The 23,416-nt window shown below is 47.6% G+C and overlaps 1 protein-coding gene across 3 annotated transcripts in view; it reads left to right on the plus strand.

The window, feature by feature from the left end:
* CKB (creatine kinase B) overlaps window positions 1-23,416 on the plus strand; it is a 28,948-nt gene that overhangs the window by 5,012 nt on the left and 520 nt on the right. For all 3 annotated transcript variants that reach the window (XM_060263132.1, XM_060263133.1, XM_060263131.1), the window contains 5 exons: window positions 423-577; window positions 5,282-5,414; window positions 8,320-8,491; window positions 14,771-14,894; window positions 18,109-18,298. In XM_060263132.1, coding sequence (XP_060119115.1) covers window positions 423-577; window positions 5,282-5,414; window positions 8,320-8,491; window positions 14,771-14,894; window positions 18,109-18,298 — 774 coding nt within the window. The remainder of the gene's footprint in view (window positions 1-422; window positions 578-5,281; window positions 5,415-8,319; window positions 8,492-14,770; window positions 14,895-18,108; window positions 18,299-23,416) is intronic.

Consider the following 23,416-nt stretch of genomic DNA (forward strand, 5'->3'; position numbering starts at 1 on the left):
AAGTGGTAACTTTAAGCTGTTTAATGTCTTTCATTTTTTAAAAAATCTGTTTTCCAAGGATCTCTGTCCTAAATGGACTTTCTAAGGGCAAAATCATACCAAACTGGGCTTTTACTTAACCAAATTGTAGTTCATTTGCACTTCATAAGGTTTCTAAAGTAAAAATTGTAAATTGTGTATGTTTTTTAAAAAAATCTGTTTTCCAAGGATCTTAATCCTAAATTGGCTCTCTAAGGGCAAAATCATACCAAATTGGGCTTTATTTGCACTTCCTAAAGCTTCTGATGTAAAAATTGTAAATGGTGTAAATTGTAGTCTGTTGCCTGGTGGTGTTACCCTTTGGGAATGGAGTGTCTTCTGTTCTCCTGGCTTGTTTTGAGCATCCACCCAGACCCTTCTCTCCTGGCTTGTTCTTCCTCCAGGCCATCCCTTCATTATGACCGTTGGGTGTGTGGCTGGTGATGAAGAGTGCTACGAAGTGTTTCGGGAACTCTTTGATCCCATCATTGAGGACCGCCACGGGGGATACAAACCTTCGGACCAGCATAAGACGGACCTGAATCCCGATCACCTGCAGGTAGAGAGGCCTGAATGTTTTGGCCAAAGGAAAATAGCACATGCTAAATCAGGGGTGGGATTCTAGCAGGAGCTCCTTTCCATATTAGGCCACACACCCCTGATATAGCCAATCCTCCAAGAGCTTACAAAAAAGAGCCTTGTAAGCTCTTGGAGGATTGGCTACGTCAGGGGTGTGTGGCCTAATATGCAAAGGAGCTCCTGCTAGAATTCCACCCCTGCACTTAACTAATCCTGCACCTGTTTGCCATCTCTAGTAACAGGACGTACTTTTGGCAAAGTCCTGCATGTCACAAACTGTCAGCACCTTGCTCTTTGGTAGTAGCTCAATGAGATGGATCTTAGCTTTAGGTGGGTAGCCATGGTGGTCTGAAGCAGCAGAACAAAGTTGTCCAGCGGCACCTTTAAGACCAACAAAGATTTCTTCAGGGCAAAAGCTTTTGTGTACCTGTATCTTTACAGACTGACCTTTATTGGCATATTAAAGATACCTGTATCTGAAGAAGTGTGCAGGGCATTTTTGGTAGGAAAAAAGTTCAGCTGGAACTCATTTGCATATTAGGCCACACCCCTGACGGCACCATTTGTTTCATGCAGGGCTTTTTGGTAGAAAAAGCCCAGCAGGAACTTATTTGCATATGAGACCCCACCCCCTGACACCATAGTTGTTTCACACAGGGCTTTTTTTGTAGAGAAAGGAACTTATTTGTATATTAGGCCACAGCCTCGGACACCAAGCCAGCCGGAACTGTGTTCCTGTGCATTCCTACTCAAAGAAAGCCCTGCCCAGAATAGAACTTACTTGGTCTTAAAGGCACCACTGGACTCAAACTTTGTTATGGCCTTCGTTTCATATAGTGTGGCTTGGGCCTGCGGGGCATGTTCTGCAGACAGAAAGATTTCTGCTGGCAGAGGGTGACTGTGTCCCTAGAGCAGCATTTGGGGGCACCTGGGGCTGCAATAGGGGGGGGGGCAGGCAAGACAACTTTTCTCTGTGGGCAGAAATCCTTTTATCTGCAGCAACGCTCCAGTGCATCTATGCCCATGTCTAGCTGATCTCATCGACAGCTAGCTGGGCTGGAAATACCCTATCCAAGGGGGTGGTGCCCAAGGCTGTAGCTGATCAGCACCACTGATCTTTCGCTTCTGAGTCTGCTCCCAAGATCATCCGTCTAGGACTGGAGTGGCTGGACGCTGCCAAAAGAAATCTGACCCAGGTCAACAGGCAAATACCAGGCCTTTGCATTGTCTGGCATGTGGATGCTGGGCCAGGGGTTGCTGTCTACCCTGGCAAGTTCTTCTCGAATGGGCATGTGATGTCCTTGGAAAGAGAGTGGTGCAAATGAAGCCTCTTCGCACACAGCGTCAGTTCACATTGCATTAGACTGTTACGTAATGGTCTTCTTTCCTTGCCCTCAAGCGCAGTCGGCTTGTAAGGAAGAGCAAGTCCCAGAAGGCTGCGGTGGCCACTAATGTGATCATCTGCATAGAAACGGCAGGCCTTGCAGAAACATGGGAGTGATCTGCCTTGTGGCAGGAAGGGCTCATAAGAACATAAGAGAAGCCATGTTGGATCAGGCCAATGGTGCGTCCAGTCCAACACTCTGTGTCACACATAAGAACATAAGAGAAGCCATGTTGGATCAGGCCAATGGTGCGTCCAGTCCAACACTCTGTGTCACACAGTGACCAAAAAAACCAAGTGCCATCAAGAGGTGGTGCTAGGCTTTCTGGCGCCCTAGGTGCTAGGCTTTCCCAGAGCTGGTGCTAGGCTTTCTGGCGCCCTAGGTGAATCACCCACTAGTGCCCCCCATTATTAAAAAATATAGGGAAAACCTGTGCCAAACCTGAAACTTTTCACATTTTTAATTTACTGATTTTTAATTTTATTTTATTTTTTAAATGTGATATGCTATTAAAAACCATTGTGAGAATAAGTGCTTGCTGGCCACACCAGGAAAGAGGGTGGCAGGATAGGATGAGGTGGGAGACCAAGTTGCACATTGGGGAGAGGGGGGTGGCTTGGCTTTGTTGAGGACTTTGTTGGTGATGGGAGAACACAAGGTGACAGTGGTCAGAAGCCAGAGGGACTGGCTCAGTGGCAGAGCATCTGCTTGGGAAGCAGAAGGTCCCAGGTTCAATCCCTGGCATCTCCAAAAAAGGGTCCAGGCAAATAGGTGTGAAACGCCTCAGCTTGAGACCCTGGAGAGCCACTGCCAGTCTGAGAAGACAATACTGACTTTGATGGACCCAGGGTCTGATTAAGTATAAGGCAGCTTCATATGTTCATGTTCAGAGTCATGTGTCTGGGAGGGGGTACCTAAGCCAGATGGCACCCTAGGCGACTGCCTACTTTGCCTACTTCCATGCACCGGCCCTGAGAGGTCCACCAGTGGGGCTAGAAGCCCTTCCACTTTGCCCCCCCTGCAAGCACCAAGAATACAGAGCGTCACTTGCCCCAGACAGAGAGTTCCAACGATAAGCTGTGGCTAATAGCCACTGATGGACCTGTGCTCCATATGCTATGCCCACATGGACTATTGTTGGGGGTGGCATGAAGGAAAAAGGAACGCTGTTGTGCTGTCTGCCTGTTCAGAAGCTGGCTTTGGGGGCTGATATTAATGGCACATCGCAGGCGGAAGATGCTACTTTGCCCCCTTGATTGCTAGAAAGCATATGCAGCCTTTGAATGGGGAGAATTATATATGCATTAAGGCAGGGCTTTTTTTTGAGCGGGAACGCAGTTCCGACTAGCTTGGCACCGGGGTGTATGGCCTGATATGCAAATTAATTCCTGCGTGAAACAATGGTGACATCAGGGGAGTGGCCTAATATGTAAATGAGTTCCTGCTGGGCTTTTTCTACAAAAATAGCCCTGCATTAAGATATAACTGACCCCCATTTGCTGGCTGGGGTTGCCAGGGCAAAAAGTGTCCTTCAAGAGCAGCATGCCACATCCTGAGCCCACCTGGTACAATGTCACTTAGCCAGGCCCTTTCCAGCATCCTAGATGAGCAGGCTTCTGCACATGACATGGCCTCATACCAGGGGTGGCCGAACTTGTTTAGCATAAGAGCCACATAGAATAAATGTTAGATGTTTGAGAGCCGCAGGACATGAACATGTTTGAGAACTTGAAGGAAGGCAAATAGATAGGGGAGGGAGAGGTGGAAAGACAGCAACTTTAACTTTAAATGCATTCTCCAAGCTGGCTGAAGGGGGGGGGCTTCAGGAGCCTCACAATATGTGTGAAAGAGACACATGTGGCTCCCAAGTGGCAGTTTGGCCACCCCTGCCTTATACCAAATAAGACCTTCAGTCTGTCAGGGTCATCTACTCAGATTGGGGGTGGGTGTCCAGTGTCTCAGGTGGAGGTCTTTCACATTGTCTACTGCCTGGTCCTTTTAACTGGAGATGCTAGGGATTGAACCTGGGACCTTTGGCCCAACCACTGAACTGTAGGCTTTGGAATGCTGTGTATTAGTTCTTGTTACCATATCTCAAAGAGGACATTGAAGAGCTGGGAAAAGTACAGAGAAGGGGTGACCAAGATGATTGGGGGTGGAAGGTGGGAGCACCATCCTTATATGGACACTTTGAAGAGGCTGGGACTTTTCAGTTTAGAAAAGAGATTGACTAAGGGGAGGACAAGATAGTGGTTTATAAAATTATGCATGGATTGGAGAGAGCTGACAAATAGATTTTTCTTCCTCTCCCAATATATTATAACTCAAGGATGCCCAATGAAGTGATGGGCAGTGGGTTCAAAGGAGACAAAAGGAACTTCTACTACTTTATACAGAGAGCGAAGAAAATGTGGAATTTGCTGTCAGAGGGCATAGTGATGGCCACAGGAATTAAACTGCTTTAAAAGGGGATCAGATAGATTCATGGAGGATAAGTCTGTCAATGGCTAGTAGCCATGGTGACTGAGGGGAACCTCCCCATTCAGAATCCCAGAGCCAGGAGGCAACATGGGGAAGGCCTTGGCCTCCATGTCCTGTTGTCGGCCCTCCAGAGGAACTGGTTGGCTGCTGTGTGAAACAGGATGCTGGACTAGATGGACCATTGTTTCGATCCAGCCAAGGCTCTTCTTAAGTTCTACCTTCTCTGTAGGAATATAAAGAAACGCTTAGCCAAAGTTGTGAAATGTGGCCTTCTGGAGGACTTCATAACTAGTACTGGCTAGAAGCTGGCCTTGCTTACAGGCTCTGGGGAAGGTTCCCCTTCCCATAGCCTGGATCTCCTGCTTGGCAAAGACACGGACTAGGATTTTCTTCCCTCAAAAGCAGCTCTAGCCAGAGAAGGCAGAGTGGAGAACCTGTGAGCCGTGGATGTTCAGATGGCTTTGAGAGAATCTCCAGCTATAAAACTAAGCTGGATGACTTCAGGCATTGCAAAATCCTCCTTGGCTCAAGGGCTTTTTTTTTTTTGTAGCAGGAACTCCTTTGCCTATTAGGCCACACACCCCTGATGTAGCCTATCCTCCTGGAGCTTACAGGAGGCCCTGTATGAAGAGCCCTGTAAGCTCTTGGAAGATTGGCTACATCAGGGGTGTGCGGCCTAATAGGTAAAGGAATTCCTGCTACAAAAAAAGTTCCGTTCACTAAAGCCTCACATGAATAGCTGACTCAAGGCAAGGATCTAGCTGTGAACCTTGCAGTGGAGCTGTTTCAAGTTTCTTTTCCCCCTTTCTCTCTTGCAGGGGGGTGATGACCTGGACCCCAACTATGTCCTCAGTTCACGAGTCCGGACTGGTAGGAGCATCCGTGGCTACTGTCTGCCCCCTCACTGCAGCCGGGGAGAGAGGCGTGCGATTGAAAAGCTTTGTGTGGAAGGTAAAGGACATTCTTGCTTGCTCTCAATGGTAAATGTGGCCATGACCTTGCGGGTCGCTGGATGCTGACGGTTCACATGGAATAGGGAATGAGGATAGGCTGGGCTAGTCTCATTGGGACTTGGAAGCTCAGCAGGGTCAGCCCTGGTTAGGGACCAATTTCCCGCTAGCCTTATGCCACTCTCACGCTCTTCTCCACAGGGCTTCCGTCGGATTTCACACTATCTGCCCTGGGGCTGCGACACTAAGTGCCCCGGCGCCTCTTTTGCACAGCAAACAAGATCCTCTTAAAACCGGTTTCTGTTTGTTGCGCGAAAAAGGCGAAGCTAGTTGCAGCCCTGGAGCAGATAGTGTGAAATCCGACAGAAGCCCTGGGGGAGAAGAGGCGAGTGAGAGCAACAGAAGGCTAGTGGGAAATCGGTCAGGGTTTGGATGGGAGACCCCCACGGAATGTCCAGGGTCGCTACGGAATGGCCTTGGGTCAGTGATAGCTCTGGCAGAAATTGTCCTTGAAAGGGCAGCTGCTGTGAGAGCCCCCTCAGCTCCATCCACCTCATAGGGTGTCTGTTGTAGGAGGGGGGAAGAAGATAGAGGAGATTGTAAGCCGCTCAGAGTCTCTGATTCAGGGAGAAGGGCGGAGTATAAATCTGCAATTCTTCTTCTATGCAGAAGCACACAAGGGCAAACTACTTCTGTTCATCTCTGGCCATGGTGGTCATCTTAAGTTGGTTGCGACAATAGCAAAAAAAAAAGGGGAATGTGAAATAGGCCATGTGCACGGAGTCGATGCTACCTCTGGGGATGTTTAAGAGGCACTGCAAGGCAATTTCATTTGCCAGGGCTCTTAATGGCTGTTGAGAAGCAGGCAATTCATAGGGGGAAGAGATTACTTAGGGGGCTTACTGTATATTTGAGATCTGGGGTTGCAGGCTGCTTTGAGCCATGGGGGGAAATGAGTTGAAAATGTTTCTTCCTGTGTAAGGTATTTTGTCTGGTTGTTGGACTCCGGCTGGACCAAGCAGCTTATACAACGATGAATATTCTGGTAGATACTTAATCGAACACACTTTAATGGGCATCTTTTATATCAGTTCAGTTACCTTTACTGGCATTAAACGAGAGATGAAAGAGAGGGGGGGGGAAATAGTTGTACACACACATGCATACAAATAGATAAAACATGCCAATATGAGTTAAGACAAAAGCATTCTAAAAGGGTCCAAAATCTATACAAAAATACGTCAAAAGTCAATCTGTCTAATGCAAATTTAAATTACAATACATTACTGAAGAGCAGCCTGCAAAAACTTGGCCGCAGCATCTTTTGTATTCAGAGTGTGATAGATGGAGTTTGTCTTTCAGTAAAGGCTAACATGGAGCAATCCAAGTGTTATCCAAGTCAGGAGCTGCGCCGTGAGGCTTCTGTTAAGAAAAATAAGTTATTCTTGCCTTGTGTTTGCATGTGTTTTGGGAGGGGTCAGAACATATTGAACTGGGAACTTGGGCCTCCTGCCAGAAGGCAAAGTGTCTTTTGGGCATTATTGCACAACTATCAAAGACTTGCTCAGTCAAATATTGCTCAAATGTATTTCTGTTAACAAGTAACAGTTTCAATTTTTTTCATTCTAAGCACTGCATGCCGTGAGACTACATAGTAACTGAATACAAAGAAAAGAATGTTCACAAACATTCATTAAAAAGCAACAAAATGTTTTATTGTTTTGATAAAATGAATGGTTTTTAAACCTCAATGGATCTGAGACTTAAAACGGGTTACAAAAGAAATTAATCTTCTTTAAACAATTTAACAGCTTTGGGTGTCTCTTTTATCAACGGAAACAACTTTTGCTGGATAGTTTTCTGTAGGTTTTGTCCTGAAAACACTGGGAGCAGCTAACAGTTTCAAATGTTTCAGAGTGAAGGATGGAATTTAAAACTTGAATAAAGTAAAGAAAGGGTGACCATTAAGAAAATATTGTAGGTCTGGTTACTCTTAAGAAATAAATATTTGCTTGCAAAGTCTTCCTTTTTGGAGGACTGCCTAATGCTACAACCACTAGAACTGGGGTGGGGAACATCCATCCTGAGGGCCGTTTATGGCCCTTGTTCACTTGGTCTGGCCCTTGGGGATTGCCGGCCTGAATCATTCTCCCTTGGCAGAGTACTGTTTTTTAAGTTGATAATTTTGTATGGCCCGTGAATGATGTTATAAATATCCAAATGGCCCTTGGCACAAAAATGGTTCCCCACCCCTGCACTAGAAGAACCTTTGCTGTTAGGTCTACCTTTGGCTGATAACAGTGCTAGTAAATATGGGACATTTTCCTGCCCTTGCTATTGAAGGGTAACTTCTAAATCAAAAAGGTAGGATGCCACCAAAACAGCAGCATTATTAGTTTCATTGAATCCTTGGCTACAATCAATGAATAGATGGCTAACTGCAGGGGTGGAATTCTAGCAGGAGCTCCTTTGCATATTAGGCCACACAGCCCTGATGTAGCCAAGAGCTTACAAAAAAGAGCTTTGGAGGATTGGCTACATCAGGGCTGTGTGGCCTAATATGCAAAGGAGCTCCTGCTAGAATTCCACCTCTGGCTAACTGACCAGTATCCTTACCACGCTAGAGGTCGAGGGGCCTTAAGAATGTCATGCTGATTTGATTTATTGAGTCCTTGGAGAGTAAGCTGCTGAGAAAATGGGTTTGTTGCCTTGGAGCTGACTGTTAAATGCCTTTGCTGAGGTATCCTAAGAGCTAGAACTTCTTGTGGGTGGCTTACTCGAGCTCCATTTTGCCACATTCCTGGCAGACAAGCCCACGGACTGAAATTCGGGCTTGGCTTTGCATGCTTCCGCAGGCAGCCTACTTGAAACAACCCAGCCAACCTCGATCTCTCTCCTCCTTTCAGCTCTGGCTAGCCTGGAAGGAGATCTCAACGGGAAGTATTATGCTCTGAAGAACATGACAGATGCGGAGCAGCAGCAGCTCATTGATGACCACTTCCTCTTCGACAAGCCCGTTTCCCCTCTGCTCTTGGCCTCTGGGATGGCACGGGACTGGCCCGATGCCCGGGGCATCTGGTGAGTAACATTCCTCAGGAAGAATTCCTCCCTATTGGAAGCAGATGGTTGGCTGAATTCAGTACTTAGTCTTCAGCAGGGTTTTTTTTGAGCAGGAGCACACAGGAACGCAGTTCCAGCTGGCTTGGTGTCAGGGGGTGTGGTCTGATATGCAAATGAGTTTGGTGTCGTGGTTAAGTGCATGGACTCTTGTCTGGGAGAACCGGGTTTGATTCCCCACTCCTCCACTTGCAGCTGCTGGAATGGCCTTGGGTCAGCCATAGGTCTCACAGTGCTGTCCTTGAAAGTGCAGCTTCTTTCAGAGCTCTCTCAGCCCCACCTACCTTACAGGGTGCCTGTTGTGGGGGAAGAACGTAAAGGAGATTTTAAACCGCTCTGAGTCTCTGATTCAGAGAGAAGGGCGGGATAGGAATCTGCAGTTCTTGTACACAGTAAAGGAAGGGTGTGAAACAATAGTGACATTGGAATGTGTGGTCTAATATGCAAATTAGTTCCTGCAGGGCTTTTTCTGCCAAACCCCCCCCCCCCCGGTCTTTGGTACTTAGTCTTAGAGGTTCTTTGGTTAGTTAAAATGAAGTCTACTGTAAACTGGTCCTTCCCAGTAGTCACCCAAGTTTGAAGTCTTGCCCATGTGAAGATCTTCTGGATCTGTTTCAGTGCAACCAGTCTGGTGCATTGATCCCTGCTAAAGAAGGAAGGACTCCTGTCTCTGGATGGACTCCTCTTGGAGTGAAGTCTAGCCAAATGGTTATTGTGCCCACATTCTCTTGCAATAGAACAGGGGTGGCCAAACGTGCTTAATTTAAGAGCCACGTAGAATAAACATCAGATGTTTGAGAGCCACAAGACACGAATGTCAGATCCTTTGAGCCACAAGACACGAATGTCAGATGTTTGACAGCTGCAAGGTGAAGGAAGGAAGGCACATAGATGGGGGAGGAGGGAGAGGTGGAAAGAAAGCAACTTTAACTTTAAATGCATTCTCCAAGCCACTGGGCTGACTTGGCTTGAAGAAGTGATTTTAAAGTGATGTGAGACAGCCAGGCTGGGCAATATTGTGATAGGGAAATCTTCTGAGTGCTGCTGAGTTGTCTGTTCATAAAATGTTTTCATTATATTTTATTGTTTTATTATATGTTGTGCTCTGCCCTGAGCCCTACGGGGAATGGGCAGAATAGAAATATACCAATATAATAAAATAAATAAAGAGACAAATGCCTCTTCTCTAAGCTGGCTGACAGGGCAGTGGGGGCTTCGAGAGCCACACGATATGTATAAAAGAGCCACATGTGGCTCCCGAGCCACAGTTTGGCCCCCTTGATCCAGGCGCAGCCTTGTGCTCTAACTATGCAACCATCCTGTACGGGATCCTTAGTTGGCAAACCTCTCTTGTTGTGTTGGTGTAATTTTTTCAGTGTGCTCCTTGGTAACTATATCTCTATAACACCAAGTGGCTGTAACTGGCAGTGCTGTCCATGGTAGCTGGAAATCTAGAGCTGCAGGCCAGCTTCTGTAGCATCCAAGGGACGCACGACTAGAGAGATTCAAGATCCACCTCTGGTGTTTGCAAGCAGCGATAGGCATGTTTGAACGGCCTCCAGGCTGGCGAAGCAAAGAGACAAGGAGCATTCTGAAGAGCTTGGAAGTAAGCAGAGAACTTTCTCAGTTTGGGTCTTCCCTGCTTCCCTAGATCCTGCTTGTGCTGAGTTGTGCTAGTACAGGGGTGGGGAACAATGGCTTTCCAAATGTTTTTTGCCTATAACTCCCATCAGCCTCAGCCAGCATGGCCAATGGCTGGGGCTGATGGAAGTTGTAGGCAAAAAACATCTGGAGAGCCACTGTTTCCCACCCCTGTGCTAGAAGCACCATGTTGTATAAACCCTAGGACTGTCTCTGGTTTTGGAGAGATACTGGGAAGCAATCTTCCTTCTTCCCCCCCACCCCCCACCCCCCAGCATGGAGCAGGTAGCATTCAAATGCTGGTTAGCAGGGTCCCTGTAAGTCTAGAAGAGCAGCCCCATGGCACAGAGTGGTAAAACTGCAGTGCTGCAGTCTGAGCTCTCTGTTCACGACCTGAGCCGCCCTGAGCCTGTCCCGGCGGGGAGGGCGGGATATAAATAAAATTATCTAATCTAATCTGAGTTCGAACCCAGCAGAAGCTGTGTTCAGGTAGCTGGCTCAAGGTTGACTCAGCCTTCCAGCCTTCTGAGGTTGGTAAAATGAGTACCCAGCTTGAGGAAGGTGATGGCAAACCACCCCGTAGAAAAGTCTGCCGTGAAAACGTTGTGATGCGATGTCATCCCAGAGTTGGAAACGACTGGTGCTTGCACAGGGGACTACCTTTACCTTTTTCACTGTAAGTCTAAGGTGATTGTATTCCTCCCTCCAGGAAGGGGAAGTCACCCTTTTTATGGCAACTGCTCCTTCCCTGGTGGGGTCAGATGGGCCACTGTCAGTAGAGCATGGGCAGAGTGCAGAAACAGGGAACAACCACCAGGTCGACGCGAGGAAAGAATCTGAGCCACATACCAGCACTTAGTGTAAAATAGTGTATTTACAACTATATACAACAGACGTGGTGTGGTGATTAACATATACAATACTCAGGAACAAAGTGCTTCGCCAGGAACTCGTTCTCACAAGAGAGAGATATTGTCTGGCACTGCACTCCATATATACAATGGTCAGCCAATCATAGCAGTCCACAAATATGCTGACTTGCCGCAGGTGCTTTCCCCAGATACAGTCCAGCCTCAACCGGCCTTCCAAGGTTGCTCTGACCTGAGCTGTCAGAAGCTGTCATTGTAGATCCACCTGCTTCACCATGCTGTATCCATGCTGTCGACTATGGACTCACATACTGACACACCTCCTAGTCCGTAGGAAACAGCATACCCAATAACTTTACAATTCTCACATGCTCATCAGAGTTTAGACATTTTGTAAAGATATCCGCAGCATTCTCACTAGACATGCATTTCTCCAGTTGTATCAAATTGTTGTCAATAGCCTCTTTCACATTTTGATACCGGATGAGTATATGCTTACTCCTCCCCTTTGCACATTGGTTCTCAGCCAGCTCCTTGGCTGCTGAATTGTCACCATAGACTGTGACAGGTAGGCTAATAGGAAACTCAAGATCTTTCATGAGTTGCACCATCCACTCAATATTCATTACACACTCATTGAGTGACCCATATTCTGCCTCGCATGTACTACATGCTACCAATGTTTGTTTTATAGCCTTCCAAAGCAATAAAGCTTTGCCCAGGAATGCTGCCACTCCTGTTGTCGATTTGGCTTTGGGTTGATCACCCCAACTAGCATCTGCATAAGCACATAACTCTAGCTTTTCTCCCACCCTGAGGGACAGCCTCTGCTCTGCAGTGCCACTAAGGTAGCGGAGCACTCTCTTCGCGGCCACCCAGTCTTTGTTGTGAGGCTCTGCATTGCTTTGGCACAGAATGTACACGGCATAACTAATGTCCGGCCTGGACCAACAAGCCAGATGCAGTAGACACCCCACCAGGGACTGATAGAGTTGAACATTAGGGAACAGGTCATCTTCTGGCTCCCTACTGTAACCAGTCGCCATAGGGGTTGATACACTCTTTGCATCCTCCATCCCATACCGAGTCAGCAATGCCTTTATCTTGTTTCTCTGGCACAGCTCAAAACACCCATCAGCATCCCTGGTTATCTCGACCCCGAGGTAATAGCTCACCGGGCCGAGATGCTTGACGGTGAAAAGCTTCCTGGCTGTGTCTATAAACCACTGCAGTTATTTGTCAGTGTCAAACAGCACAATTTAATTGTCCACAACCACATGCTTCTGATGGATGGCTGAGACCTCTGCAGGGTATAAAGGTAGAGAAAGAAGTACTTTTCTCCCTTCCTCACAATACGAGAACTCATGGACATTCAATGAAATTGTTGAGCAGTCAGGTTAGAACTGATAAAAAGAAGTACTTCTTCACCCAAAGGGTGATTAACACATGGAATTCACTGCCACAGGAGGTGGTGGCGGCTACAAACATAGACAGCTTCAAGAGGGGATTGGATAGACATATGGAGCAGAGTTCCATCAGTGGCTATTAGCCACAGTGTATTGTTGGAACTCTGTCTTGGTGCTTGGGGGGGGCACAGTGGGTGTCCTGGCCCCACTGATGGACCTCCTGATGGCACCTGTTTTTTTGGCCACTGTGTGACACAGTGTTGGACTGGATGGGCCATTGGCCTGATCCAGCATGGCTTCTCTTATGTTCTTTTATTTATTAATTATATTTATATCCCGCCCTTCCCTGTTGGGCTCAGGGCGGCTCACAACAGATTAAGATACATACTATTAAAATACACTAAAATCATTAAAATGTTCTTATGTGGGCCTTGGCAAACAGCCCAATGGCTGATGCCAGTCTTTTGTCCCATGATAACACCTTCATTGTCACCATACCCTGAGGCAGGCCGGGATTGCCTCTGAAATCATAAGGTTGGCATTTAATTAATAGATATTTACATCGTTACCTCCTTTGTTTTTACAACCGTGTGAGGTAGACTAGGCTGAGTTTTCATGGCCGAGTGGGTGTGCAAATGTGGGTGTTTCAGGTCCTAGGCTGCTTTAACCCACATTGGATAATGTGCTTTCAACACATGTTAGAAGAAGAAGAGATTAGATTTATACCTTGCCCCATGGCGCAGAGTATTAAAGCTGCAGTACTGCAGTCCTAAGCTCTGCTCACGACCTGAGTTTGATCCCCAGTGGAAGCTGGGTTTTCAGGTAGCTGGCTCGAGGTTGACTCAGCCTTCCATCCTTCTGAGGTCAGTCAAATGAGTACCCAGCTTGCTGGGAGGAAAGCATAGATGACTGGGGAAGGCAATGGCAAACCACCCCGTAAAAAGTCTGCCATGAAAATGTTGTGAAAGCAATATCACCCCAGAGTCGGAAATGACTGGTGCTTGCACAGGGGACCTTTCCTTTTCCTTCCTTCACTCAGTCTCAGAGCAGCTTACAATCTCCTTCCCTTCCTCTCCCCACAACAGATGCCCTGGGAGGTGGGTGGGGCTGAGAGAGCTCTCAGAAAACTGAGACTGACCCAAGGTCACCCAGCCAGCTGCATGTGGGGGAGGAGTGGGGAATCAAACATGGTTCTCCAGATTAGAGTCCACCAGTCTTAACCACTACACCAAACTGATTTGTGACTCGGTTTCCTGTGTGAAACAGGAAAAAAATTCACTTGCAAATGATTGCTAGAGTGCGCTGAAAGTGCGTAGTCCAGTGGGAGTGAAAGCAGCCCTGCCCTCTGGATGCATTTACATCCACTAAATAACGCCCTTTGCAACTGGATTTTTACTGTGTAAGAATAGCGAAGCCCACTTGCAAACAGTTCCCATGTGAAAGCACCTTCTGACTCACACCAAGGAATTGGTCCAAATGGGCCAAGTGCTTGGAAACTGATTCTGTGCTGGGAAATGATAGCTGAGTGTTGAAACATGTGACCAGTGCAACATTCTGGGTGAGAAAGGCAGCTCAGAAATGTGTGGGATGGCTCCTACTGGGCTGCTCTTACTGCAGAGTAAGAATCATAGCGTTGGAAGGAACCCCTACGGTCATCTAATCCAGCCTCCTGAACAATGCAGGAAATTTACAAATACCTCCTACCCACAGCCCTGGTGACACCTGTCCCATGCCAAGAGCTTGGGGGTGGGGGGGACCTCCAGGATCTGTGGCCAAACTGGCCTGGAGAGAAATTGGCACCTGACCCCAAAGTGGCAAACAGCATTTCACTGGGTGTGTAAGAAAGGACCACAAGAACTAAGCACTGATGCAACAGTGTTCCCTCTAAGCTGAGTTAGTGTGAGCTAGCTCACAGTTTTTTTAGCCTCCAGCTCACACACTTTTGTCTTAGCCCAGGGAAAATGGCCCCAGAGCAAACTAATTTAGGCAGCGGCTCACATCTTTAATGCCAGTAACTCACAAAGTAGCATCTTTGCCAGTAACTCACAAAGTAGCATCTTTGCTCACAAGACTCCACAGCTTAGAGGGGGGAGTGGATGCAACCCTTCCTGCCCTCCCTCTCACGATCTGCATAAATTCACAGAATCAGTATTGCTGGCAGATAGCCATCTAGCCTGTTTAAAGACCTCTAAAGAATGTCCAGCACTCTACACAGAGGAGACCTTTCAAAAGAGGGAACTGGTTTGGTGTGGCTATTAAAAATGCTTGGATAAAAGCACTCAGGGGGGAGATCAACAGCCATCTCGCTTTTATGTCTCCTCCAGGCACAATGACAACAAGACCTTCCTTGTGTGGATAAACGAAGAGGACCACCTTAGAGTTATTTCCATGCAGAAAGGGGGGAACATGAAAGAAGTCTTCACCCGCTTCTGCAATGGGCTAACGCAGGTAAGTGGAGGCGGGGGGGGGGGAGAGGAAGGAAGCATTCCAAGGCTCAGTTGTGCATTGCAGAGCAGCCTGCAGCAGCCTTTAAAATGCTGACTTAGTGTTAGCTCTAAAATAACTGGGGATTGGAAGGTGCTGGGTTTTCGGATGGAGCTTTTGGCGCACTGCGCTTGTAGCAAGCAAAGGGGGATCTTTCTGGCCAACAGAAGGCTGGCTGTTAGGACTTGGGATTTCTGTCCCATTTTTTACTGGGCGGAGCTGAACTCTTGAGAATGCTCACCTTGTGACTTCTCTGTCCTGTTTGTTTTTGGAGGCGCAGAGATCACCGGCCTTGTGTCGTGTCTTCCTGTTAAAGAAATAATCTCATTTTAAAGGGATTTAAAGAGACAAATTCCCCATTGGGGCTGAATGCTCAAACAGCCCCCTGTAGCATATCTGCAGGTTTAAGGTTTGGAGTTGTAGAGCACTGCTTGCTAGAGTAGCATGCATGGATACCGAATGGGGTGCCAGGGCTCATCTAGTCCAACCCCCTGCACAATGCAGTAAATTCACAGCTATCCTCCACCCCCAGGGCTGGATTAACAGGCCAAGTAGCCACTGGCCTATGGGCCCCCACACCTTTAGGGGCCCCGGGCTGGCTTTTCCCCATGTTTCCTCCCCCACTGCTTGCAGCCCTCGGAGCCTGCACACACAGCCAGCCACTCTTTGCCCACCTTGTCTGGGGCAGCTGCTGCTGGTGTTGTTGCCAGATTTACCTCTCTCTGTCTCTCCCCGGCAGCTTTGTCAAAGGGGCTTTTTGAGAAGGTGCCTGCAGGCTGCAGCGGGGGTCATGGGTGGCAGGGCAGGAGTTGCGCCTCTGAGATAATTTGCAAGGGGGCCCTCGAGATTTTGATCGCCTAGGGGCCTCCACAGGGTTTAATCCGGCACTGTCCTCCCCACCCTGTGACCCCTGCAGTATATACCTGCTCAGTATGCAGAAGCAGTTGTCCAAAGGCACATGCACACAAAGGATGATGGATTTGCTTTATTTATGTCCCCTCTTCTGCCACCGTAAAGGGACCCAAAGAGGCTTACATCCATTTCCTCTCTTCTGTTGTTTCCTTGCAACAATCCTTTGAGGGTGGTAAGACTAGCCATGTGTGATTGGCCCCAGGTCACCCAGCGAACTTTCCATGGCGGAGTGGGGACTGGAACTCTGCTCCCCCAGATCGTAGCCTGATGCTCTAACTACTCAGCCATGCTGGCATGTTTGACGCGTGTTGCCGGACTTTGCACCAATAGGGTACTGGTCTGTTCCTAGCAATTGGTGCCACAGATTGGGGTCCCTTGAGGGCCCGCAAAGCTGTAATCTCTCTCCTCTCACATTGCTGGGGTAATCAGGAAGGTGTAAGAAAGTCCGTATAGTCAAAGCAACGGTGTACCCAGTAGTAATGTATGGCTGTGAGAGTTGAACCAAAAAGAAGACCGAGCACAGAAGAATAGATGCTTTTGAGCTGTGGTGCTGGAGAAGAATCTTGAGAGTCCCTTGGACTGCAAGAAGATCAAATCAGGCAGTCCTAAGGGAAATCCACCCAGAGACTGTTCCCTGGAAGGTCAGACGCTGAAGCTCAAATACTTTGGCCACCATAGGAGAAGGGAGCACTCACTGAAGAAGACCATGATGCTGGGAAAGACGGAAGGCAAAAGAAGGGGACGGCAAAAGATGAGATGGCTGGACAGCATTACTGGTGTGACTAACATGAGTTTGAGCTGGAGGATGGTGGAAGACAGGAGGGCCTGGCGTGACTTGGTCCATGGGATTGCAAAGAGTCGGACGTGACTGTGCAATTGAACAACAACAAAGAAGTTGCCTTGTTTAGCTTAGCAAGGGATGATATCCTTTCAAGTTTCCAGCTTCGCATGCTGCCAGTGTGGTCTCTGGGCTAAGCCAGTTGGCTTTGACTCTGATGGCTTTTTCTTCACACTTGGCTTATACCTCATCTACTGAATAAACGTTCCCATGGTCAGGGGTCATTTTGTAGAAAAAGAGGTGCCGGAGCTCATTAGCACAGCTCATTTGCATATGCCACACACCCCTGACATCACCGGAAGGTGTACTAAATTATGTCAGCTCAGCATCTACCTTAAAACGCTTCTTGAATTAGAATTGTCATGATAAAACCATAATAAAGCCTCTTAAATCTAAACTGTGGAGTCTTGCGAGCAAAAATTCTACTTTGTGAGCTACTGGCTTTAAAGTTGTGAGCTACTGCCTAAATTAGTTTGCTCTAGGGCCATTTTTCCTGAGTTGAGACAAAAATGTGTGAGCTGGAGGTTAAAAAATTGTGAGCTAGCTCACACTAACTCAGCTTAGAGGGAATACTGCTCCCATTATACTTTTTGAATTCCTTTCTCCTATGTGGTCCAAGTGGCAGGATGAAGATCTCCATCTATCTGCCTTTATATGTTTTGGTTCTTTCCCCATTTTTTATGGGGGAAAATATTAGAAAGTTTGTCAAATCTTAAGAGTTCAGCAGAATTCTCACAGGGGGTTTGAACAGTGGAGCCCGGAAGCAAGTATTTGGAGGGGGTGTGCGTGTTAAGAAAGAACACAATAACATTTAGAGGTTCCGGAGCTCTACTCCTGTGAGCTCCTGCCTAAAACGAGGCCAGACTGTGGTTATTTCTAACTAGGAGCATCAAACTGCACATGGCCCAATAAGGGAAATAAGTTTATTCCAAAGCTGATTAAGGGAGATCTGTGATATGTATCTTGAGTCCACAAGCAGGTATTTCATTTCATTTATTTTCTTATTGATTATAGCACCTGACTGGCCTCCCTACACTGATTTACCATCCTAATAGCCAGGGATTGGGCGACATTGTTGATATTTGACATCTATGACTTCTATGTCTCTATCTGCGAATTATGTTCGCACCACCCACACTGTCCTATTTAATGGTTTTAACTGTTTTAACTGTTTTATTGTTGGATTTTAACTGCTCTATTGTGTTATAATCTGCCCTGAGCCCATTATGGGAAAGGGTGGTCTATAAATCCACAAAATAAAATAAGGTAATGTAGGCTGCCTTTTTTTCAAGGGGGGGGCACCAGCTCTGCTCTCCCCCCCTAAAATCTTTGGGGCCGAGGTAGAGTTCAAATTGCTGTAAATTGAACAAAGAGGATCATTTGGTGAAAGAAACTGGCTCTTCACATTCGTCTCTCTTTTGGGCCTAGATCGAAACGCTCTTCAAGTCCAAAAACTATGAATTCATGTGGAACCCCCACCTTGGCTACATCTTAACCTGCCCTTCCAACCTCGGGACGGGCCTCCGCGGCGGAGTTCATATTAAGCTACCCCACCTTGGCAAGCATGAGAAGTTTGGCGAAATCCTCAAGCGGCTGAGGCTGCAGAAACGGGGCACAGGTGAGTGGTGGACGTCCAGTTGGTTCTGCCCACTTTGTGTTGCCTTTCAGAATGAAAAGAACAAGAGTGCTTTGCATGAAGGTAGCATGACTATTGGTGTGTTTGATAATGTTCGGAGAATCTGCTGGGTCTGTTTTTATAAAGGTGGTTCATTTACTTCTGTAAGTTTGGTGGCGGCAGTCTTGTACAAGGGTGGCCAAACTTGCTTAATGTAAGAGACAAAGAAAAAATGTCAGATGTTTGAGAGCCACGAGACAAGATGGGAGGGAGGAAGGTGGAAAGAAAGCAACTTTAACTTTGAATGCATTCTCCAAGCTGCCAGCTGTCTTGGCTTGAAGAAGGAATTTAAAGAGACAAATGCCTTCTCCAAGCTGGCTGATGGGGCGGTGGGAGCTTCAAGAGCCACACAATGTATGTGAAAGAGCCACATGTGGATCCCAAGCCACAGTTTGGCCACCCCTGATCTTGGGTTAAGATGCTGCCAACCCCATAGATCTAGTGATGAAGTTTCTCTTGGATGGGGGTCCTCAACACAATGCCATGATGCCCACCCACTTTCCAGGCACACTTCAAGTGTCTTCAGAAAATGGGTGGGAGTGGGCAGGGCTGTTGTCCAGCAAGGCTTCTGATTGGCCATTGGAGATTTGACGGTCATGCAGATTTCTTAAAACACTGCTTTGGTAGCAGCTGCCACTACAGCCCAAGGAGAGCTTCACTGTGTGACTGAAGGTCAACTGCGGAAGCCATCTTGTGGCTATGCCCATCACGCTAGGTCAAAATTCCAAAGGTGCTCACAGCCTCAAAAGGGTTGGGGGGCCCCCCCCGGGGGGATCCCCCTGTTCTTGGATGTAGTTTTGCTATATGTAAAATGTCTGAAGGATACCTTCTCACTTTCAAGTGGAAGGGCCTCTCTACATCTAGAGTTCCCTGGCTCCACAGAGCAGTGGTGGAAGAACATATATGAAGCTGCCTTATACTGAATCAGACCCTTGGTCCATCAAAGTCAGTATTGTCTTCTCAGACTGGCAGCGGCTCTCCAAGGTCTCAAGCTGAGGTTTTCCACACCTATTTGCCTGGATCCTTTTTTGGAGATGCCAGGGATTGAACCTGGGACCTTCTGCTTCCCAAGCAGATGCTCTACCACTGAGCCACCGTCCCCACAAGAGAAGCCTTGCTTTCAGACATTTGGAGAAGACTGGAGTTGTTTCACTTCTAGAAGTGGAGCCCAGCTGGGCCGATCTGTTAAGCTCAGAGAAAGACACATGGAATTTCATCAGGACAAGGCTAATTTTAATAACGGAGATAAATATGGAACACAAAGAGCTGTTTGCAAGGACATCACATAAACACAGGGATGAATTCCGACAGACCAGTGTAGTAAATTGCCATGGAGATGGTTTATTTTTGGGCTTTGGTTGATTCAGTGCTGGAGATGCTTAAAAGGCATGGATGGATTTTTGTTTCTGGCTGTTTTCCAAAGCTTCCAGTGTGTGTGTGTTTTTGTAGCTATGAAAAGGGAGGCATGCAACCCTTCTCTCACACTGTCAAAGCAAGTTGTTGAGGCTGCAAAGGTGATGCTTGCTTTCATTCCACAAATGTTGCTGTATGAACTGCTGATCTGGACTAGCCTCTTGGCTGCATAGAGCAGAGACTCATACAGAGACACAACGGGCAGCTTCCAGAGGCAAGGCCTTGCTTCTTTGGTTCTGTTAGGGTGTCACAGGCCTTTCAGCAGGGACTGATAAGGCAGTTGCAAAGGAGGCTGCTTCTAAGACGTTCTCAGAGCATCCATCCACCATCTTGCGCTCAACTTTTCTTGTGGCTTTGGTGGGATGTCCATTGGTTGCTTTTCTCCTAAACAGGTCCCAAAGCATCTAGCAACATATATACAATTTAAATATATAAAAAGACAACATGAACAAATTATGCTGGGACTAGTCCAGAATCCAGGGGGCCAGTTGTTCAAGGCCACAGATCCACATTGCTGTCAGATGGTCATCTAGCCTCTGTTTAAAAACCTTCAAGGAAGGAGAGCCCACCTCCACTCAAGGAAGCCTGTTCCACTGAGGAACTGCTCTAACCGTCAGGAAGTTCTTCCTAATGTTGGGCCAGAAACTCTTCTGATTTAATTTCAACCCATTGGTTCTGGTCCTACCTCCTGGGGCAACAAAAAATAATTCTGCAGCATCCTCTATATGACAGTCCTTCAAGTACTTTTGAAGATGGTGATCATATCACCTCTCAGTTGCTTCCCCTCCAGGCTAAACATACCCAGTTCCTTCAACCTTTTCTCTGGACTTCCTTGGTGGTCTCCCATCCAAGTATTGACCGGGGCTGAGAACCAGGTTTGATTCCCCACACCTCCACCTGAAGCCAGCTGGGTGACCTTGGGCCAGTCACAGTTTTCTCAGAGCTCACTCTACCCTCAAAAATAAATTCTAGTTTGCCACATAAAATAGTTAGAACTTAAGGCTGCCAAGCAATCATTGGGATTTCCCGGCTATCCTACACCCACTGCCACATGATAATTTTAATTTATTATAATTAGGGTTAGGTTACAGAAAGAGCCTTTCTGTATGTTCCCTGGATGGAAAAGGGGGGAATTATTGTTCATGCTTCTCCAGACTGCACGCGTGTGTGTTCTCTTGCACTGTGCCAGTTAACTATCGACAGAAAGCCCTATTTGTGTAGGGCAGGGGTAGGGAACATTGGCTCTCCAGATGTTTTTTGCCTACAACTCCCATCAGCCCCAGCCATTGGCATGCTGACTGGGGCTGATGGGAGTTGTAGGCAAAAACATCTGGAGAGCCAACATTCCCTATCCCTGGTGTAGGGGATGCATTACAAGGTGCATTCTCTGTACTAATTCATCTGAGCAAAATAGGATGAGCTGCCCTTTAAACTGCTCTATCAATGGCTGCCAGCCATGTTGATGAAATGGAACATCCATACTTGGAGATATCAGTCCTGTGCAGGGGTGGAATTCTAGCAAGAGCTCCTTTGCATATTAGGCCACGCACCCCTGATGTAGCCAATCCTCCAAGAGCTTACGAGGCTCTTTTTTGTAAGCTCTTGGAGGATTGGCTACATCAGGGGTGCGTGGCCTAATATGCAAAGGAGCTCCTGCTAGAATCCCACCCCGTGTCCGGTGGAGTCCACTGCTAGGAGGCAGTGCTGGGTGAAGCTTCAGCCTCTATGCCGTTTATTTGATCCTCCAGGGCAGCTGGTTGGCTGCTGCATGAAATGGGATGCTGGGCTAGATGGACCACTGGCCTGAACCAGCAGGACTCTTAATATTCTTAAGAGCTTCCAGCTGAACTTGTTGCCTTTTCTTTTCAGGATGGCAGGCAAGGTTATTCCTTCCCAGTTCCTCAAGGAATATTGACCATAGCTTGTGGTGGTTGCTATAATAATGATCATGTGCAGGACTTTTTGTGTAAATAAAGCCTAACAGGCACTCATTTGCATATTAGGCCACACACCCTGTTGTCAAGGCAGCTGGAACTGTGTTCCTGTGCGTTCTTGCTCAAAAAAAGCCCTGATCATGTGGCAGTGGGTGTAGTATAGCCAAGAAATCTGAAGATTGTCTGGCAACCTGAAACTCTAGTTCTTTTTGTTGGCAAGATAGGTTTGGGGGGGGGGGGGGCTGAAAGAACTGTGATTGACTCAAGGTCATCCAGCTGGCTTCAAGTGGAGGAGCAGAGAATCAAACCAGGTTCTCCGGATTTGAGCTGCCACTCTTAACCACTACACCAAACCGGCTGTCCTTGTGGTTGCTATAGTGTTTCTTCAGCTCCTGGAACATGTATGGTAACCCTAAGTGCAACGTAGTACAGCCATGAAGTTCAGTTTGCCCCTGCAGCAAAAGTAGCACAGTCCCACAATAATTTGTTACAAAAGGAAGTACATAATTGCGGACATGGCTGCCAACTTGGAAGGCTTTTTAAAAGGAGTAGTGGACAAAATTCGCAGAGGGACTGGGCAACCAATGGCTACTAATTATGATGGACAGGGGTGGAATTCTAGCAGGAGCTCCTTTGCATATTAGGCCACCCCCCCACCCCCGATGTAGCCAATTCTCCAAGAGCTTACAGGGCTCTTTTTTGTAAGCTCTTGGAGGATTGGCTACATCAGGGGTGTGTGGCCTAATATGCAAAGGAGCTCCCGTTAGAATTCCACCTGATGATGAAGTCCATTGCTGGGGTGCACAGGCAGGATGATCATAGAATCAGAGTTGGAAGGGCCATCTAGTCCACTCCTCCCCCCCTTCCACTCAATGCAGAATCAGCCTAGAGCATCCCTGACAATGCAGAATCACCCTAGAGCATCCTTGCTGCTTAAAGACTGCCAGTGAAGGGGAGCTCACCGCCTCCATACATAGCTGATGCCACTGTTGAATGTTCTTGCAGTCATGGAGATGCCAGATAGGGCTGGGGCCAGGGTTTCTGGTGCCCTAGGGCCCCGCCCCTGCATCGGGCAGACCCAGGAAGGCGAGAGCATGCACTCCTAGGAGCACACATGCTGCCCTTGGTGCCCATTCTCTGCTGCCACCTGCCCACAGGCCGCAGCATTCCTGGCAAGTGGTGGCAAGGGCAAGTATAACGGGGAAAGGGTGGTAGGGTGCGTGGCCTGTCCCTGTGGCCAGGTGACCCTAGGCAGCTGCCTACCTGGCCTACTGGGGCGTGCTGGCCCTGATGCCAGGATTTCTACATGCTGCTCTTTCAGTCATCCTGTTTGCAGGTTTTCTAGAGGCAGCTGGATGGCCACTAGGTGAACAGAATGTTGGACTAGATGAACCTTCCAGCCTGGCTGTTCTTAACTGTCTTATTTCAACATAACCCAAAGCTAATTTCTGGCAGTGAATGAGTTCTGGGGATAAGCTTCGAGACTGTAAAAAAATGTTTTTCATCTGCTATCTCCGTCCTCTCAAATCTCTGCCTTGTTAGGGGGGGGAAATTCTTTTTCCAAGCAAGATAAGAGTGTACAAAACTCCCCCCTAGAGATCCTGCTAATCTTGCCAAAACTCTTCTGACTCAGAATGTTAGTTCTAAAACTTGACTGCATATTTCTCTCCCCTTCTGGCAAATTATTGCAAAATGTCCCTGAAACTGTACTCTG

This window comes from Heteronotia binoei, chromosome 21 (assembly GCF_032191835.1).
Source record: "Heteronotia binoei isolate CCM8104 ecotype False Entrance Well chromosome 21, APGP_CSIRO_Hbin_v1, whole genome shotgun sequence".
Classification (NCBI taxonomy): domain Eukaryota; kingdom Metazoa; phylum Chordata; class Lepidosauria; order Squamata; family Gekkonidae; genus Heteronotia; species Heteronotia binoei.